This window comes from Cucurbita pepo, chromosome LG16 (genome assembly GCF_002806865.2).
Source record: "Cucurbita pepo subsp. pepo cultivar mu-cu-16 chromosome LG16, ASM280686v2, whole genome shotgun sequence".
Lineage (NCBI taxonomy): Eukaryota > Viridiplantae > Streptophyta > Magnoliopsida > Cucurbitales > Cucurbitaceae > Cucurbita > Cucurbita pepo.
The window spans coordinates 3,530,145-3,533,909 of NC_036653.1; the positions used below are offsets into that span (position 1 = coordinate 3,530,145).

Consider the following 3,765-nt stretch of genomic DNA (forward strand, 5'->3'; position numbering starts at 1 on the left):
TTTTTTTTTTTTTTTTTTTTTATTGATGACTTCAGGTATGTACAACAAGAGAGAGTACGGAGAATAGAAAGTACATTTTCAAAGCTCTACCGGACGAGATATATATATGGTTTAGTTTACTGTATATAGCTTTACCAGGTTTAGTCATCTACTATATATAGCTATTTACCATATATAGCTTTACTGGATATAGCTTTACCATATACAGCTTTACCAAATATAGTTTTACCGGATATAACCGTTGACCAAGCTATAAATAAGGAGCAGGCTCCATAACCTAACAGTTAGGACTTCAAGAGTGCCTTTCTGGAAGAATATTACCGAGAAGATGCTCAACTCCTTGATAAGAAATAGTTCAAACTGCTGAGTCAAAGAGAACGTTCAGTTACAATGTATGCAAGGGACTTTATGAGAATGAAACGATTCACTATAGAGTTTGTGGACACTGAACATAAATTAGCACGAAGGTTCATTTTGGGTTTTGACAAGAAGGTTAGATGGTCGTGAGAGTGGAAGGCAAGTAAACATGGATTCATGGTGGTTGGATATGTGTTAGAAGAATTTGATTAGGTCAAAATAGTTAAGAGTATTTTTAGATATTTGGTTTAAATATTTTAAGATTGGTTCCAAAGATTTGTTTCAAGATTTGTGGTTAGTTTCTATTTATGGTTATTTGTAAAGGTATAAAAGTTAAGTTTAGTATTCAATAATATCATCACTTCAAACTTCAATTGTTTATGTTTCTGCCTTAGTTATGTCAAAACCTAACAATTGGTATCTGAGCCGCAATTTTTGAGTGATCAAATACAATAATATCATCACTTCAAATTTCAATTGTTTATGTTTCTGGCTTAGTTATGTCAAAATCTAACCATTGGTATCAGAGCCGCAATTTTTTAGTGATCAAATAGAGAGAGTATGAGTGAAGACAAAACTTTAACGAAAATCCCTCACTTTGATGGTCACTATGGTTATTGGAGTGAGCTCATGGAAAATTTGCTCAGAGCAAAAGGTCTATGGAGTGTGGTGGAGATTGGTTTCTCAGAATCAGAGGAAGGAACAATGTTGACTGAGGCACAAAAGGGCCACCTTGATGAGCGCTAGACTCAAAGATCACCAAGTAAAGCATTACCTCTTCCAGGCAATCGATCGTACTGTCTTTGAACAAATCTTGGATCATCGCACAGCCAAGATTGTTTGAGACTCAATGAAGCGAAAATTTGGTGGAAACCAAAAAGTGAAGAAATCTCTTCTTAGTGCATTAAGGAGAGAATTTGAGATCCTAGAGATGAAGAATGATGAAAGTATTACAGATTATTTTGCAAGAATGATGATAATCTCCAACAAGACGAGAAGCAATGGAGAAGATATGTCAGACAAGAAAATTGTAGAAAAAATTCTGCATACCCTGACTGAAAATTTACTTATGTTGTAGTATCTATTGAGGAAGCCAAAGATACTGATAATATGTCCATTGATGAATTACAAAGTTCATTAGTGGTGCATGAACAAAAATTTCGAAGATCCAGCATTAATGGAGAGGAACAAGTTCTAAAAGTCAAAAGACGAACAAAAATAAGTAACAGAGGGAGAGGAATTTACAGGGGCAAAGGACGCATAAGAGGAAGATCAACTTTCAACAAAGCAGCTGTTGAATGTTATAGGTGTCATGACTTAGGTCATTTTCAATATGAATGTCCAAAGATGAATAAGGAATTGGATTACGCAGAGCTGGAAGAAGAGGATGAAATGCTGTTAATGGCTCATATGGAAAAACGTGAAGCAAAAAGGAGTGATGCTTGGTTCTTAGATTCTGGTTGCTCAAACCATATGTGTGCAAGTGAATGTATGTTTTCTAGCTTAGACCAGACATTTTCCCACATTCTCAAACTTGGAATTAATACAAGTATGAAAGTTATGGGAAAGGGTGTAGTGAAATTAACTTTGCATGGGGTTCGTTGCACTATTAGTAATGTTTATTGGGTACCTGAACTCAAAAATAATCTCTTGAGCGTTGGACAACTACAAGAAAAAGGAGTAGCAGTGCTGTTTAAAGATGTTGTATGTAGCATTTATCATCCACAAAAAGGAAAAATAGCAGAGTCAATTATGAGCCAAATCGACAGTTTATAAAGATGTTGTTGGGTACTGAACCATCTACCACAACAAATGAAGAAAGATGCCTCCAAGTTTCAAATACGAATCAGTCAACACTTTGGCACCATCGTTATGGTCATCTCGACTACACAGGCTTCTGCACCTTGAAACACAAAAAAATGGTGAAAGGCCAAACACAAATTGTAGCTCCAAACACCACCTGTGAGACATGTATGAAAGGCAAGCAACATCGGACTCAATTTCCAAAAATGGGTAAATGAAGAGCAACGGAAAAATTGGACGGGGAAAAACATTGAAATTGATAAGAACACAGTCGAAGGAGGAGAAATCATAGAGGAAACGACTGAACCGGTTGCTGAAACAATTGAACCAGTTGCTGAAAACGAAGAAGAGGAAATCACGGAAGAAACGACTGAATCGGTTGCTGAAAACGAAGAAGGGAAAATCACGGAAGAAACGACTGAATCGGTTGCTGAAACAATTGAACCAGTTGCTGAAAACTATTTTTTAGTAACTGTTGCACCAGATTTGACAATAAGGGAGGGGAGAAATCGACATCCATCTGTATGGTTAACATATTATAATTTCGGTGAAGGCTTATTTGAAGAAGATGAAGAAAATATGGCATTCTTGGTGATTTCAGATCCTGTGAATTTTGAGGAAGCTGTCAAAAGCCCAAAATGAAGATTGGCTAGGGAGGAAGAAATCAAATCCATTGAAAAAAATCAAACATGGAATTTGGTGGTTCTACCGGCGGAAGCAAAGAAAATAAGAGTTAAATAGATTCATAAAACTAAGCTAAATGAGTCTGAAGAGGTGGATAAATACAAAGCAATATTGGTTGTAAAATGCTACACATAAGAGCATGAAATTGATTATATGGAAGTGTACGCACCTGTGGCCATAATGGATACCGTGAGAATGATATTGCTTTTTCCGCCCAAAAAGGTTGGAAACTCTGTCAGTTAGATGTCTAATCAATTTTTTTATATGGTGAGCTAAAAGAAGACATTTTTGTTGAACAACCAAAAGGCTATGAGAAAGAAGGAAGTGAGTAGATGGTGTACAAACTCCAAGAGGCTCTCAACGGATTAAAACAAGCACCTAGAACCTGGTTTAGTCGAATAGAATCCTACTTCATCAAGGAATGATTCAAAAGCAGTTTCAGTGAGCAAACACTCTTCATCAAGAGGAAGGGAGGTAAAATTCTTACTGGAAGCATTTATGTTGATGATCTTTTATTTACCGGAGACGATGAAGAATTATTGGAGAAGTTTAAACATTCCATGAAGACAAAGTTTCATATGACTGACTTAGGTCAGATGAGATTTTTTCTTGGAGAGGTAATACAAATATTAGATGATATTTTTGTCAAAGAAAAAGTTTGATATGTCTAAAATTGGCAGCTGAAGTTTTAAATCGATTTGGCATAGAGAATTACAATTTTGTTTGTAATCCCATTGTTCTAAGACAGAAAATTGGCAAAGATGAAAATGGTGCAAAAGTAGATGTAACTTTGTATAAACAAATAGTGGGAAGTCTGATGTATCTTACAGTTACTCGTCTTGATCTCATGTTTGTTGTAAGTTTGATTAATCGTTTTATAGCATGTCCAATACAACCATATTTTGCAACAACTAAAAGGGT

General features: G+C 35.6%; 1 protein-coding gene across 1 annotated transcript; it reads left to right on the plus strand.

The window, feature by feature from the left end:
* Positions 1 to 1,704: 1,704 nt before the first annotated feature.
* On the plus strand, positions 1,705 to 2,802 carry LOC111777763. The gene is made up of 2 exons (XM_023657479.1): positions 1,705 to 1,906; positions 2,381 to 2,802. The coding sequence occupies exons 1-2, from the start codon at positions 1,705 to 1,707 to the stop codon at positions 2,800 to 2,802; spliced, it is 624 nt and encodes a 207-aa protein (XP_023513247.1).
* Positions 2,803 to 3,765: the final 963 nt, after the last annotated feature.

Bases quoted from the DNA above. Each gene is read 5' to 3' on its own strand.
- LOC111777763 (XM_023657479.1), top strand. From the start codon at position 1,705: ATGAATAAGGAATTGGATTACGCAGAGCTGGAAGAAGAGGATGAAATG. The intron at 1,907-2,380 runs GTATGAAAGTTA...GGGTAAATGAAG, and splicing joins CAAACTTGGAATTAATACAA to AGCAACGGAAAAATTGGACG.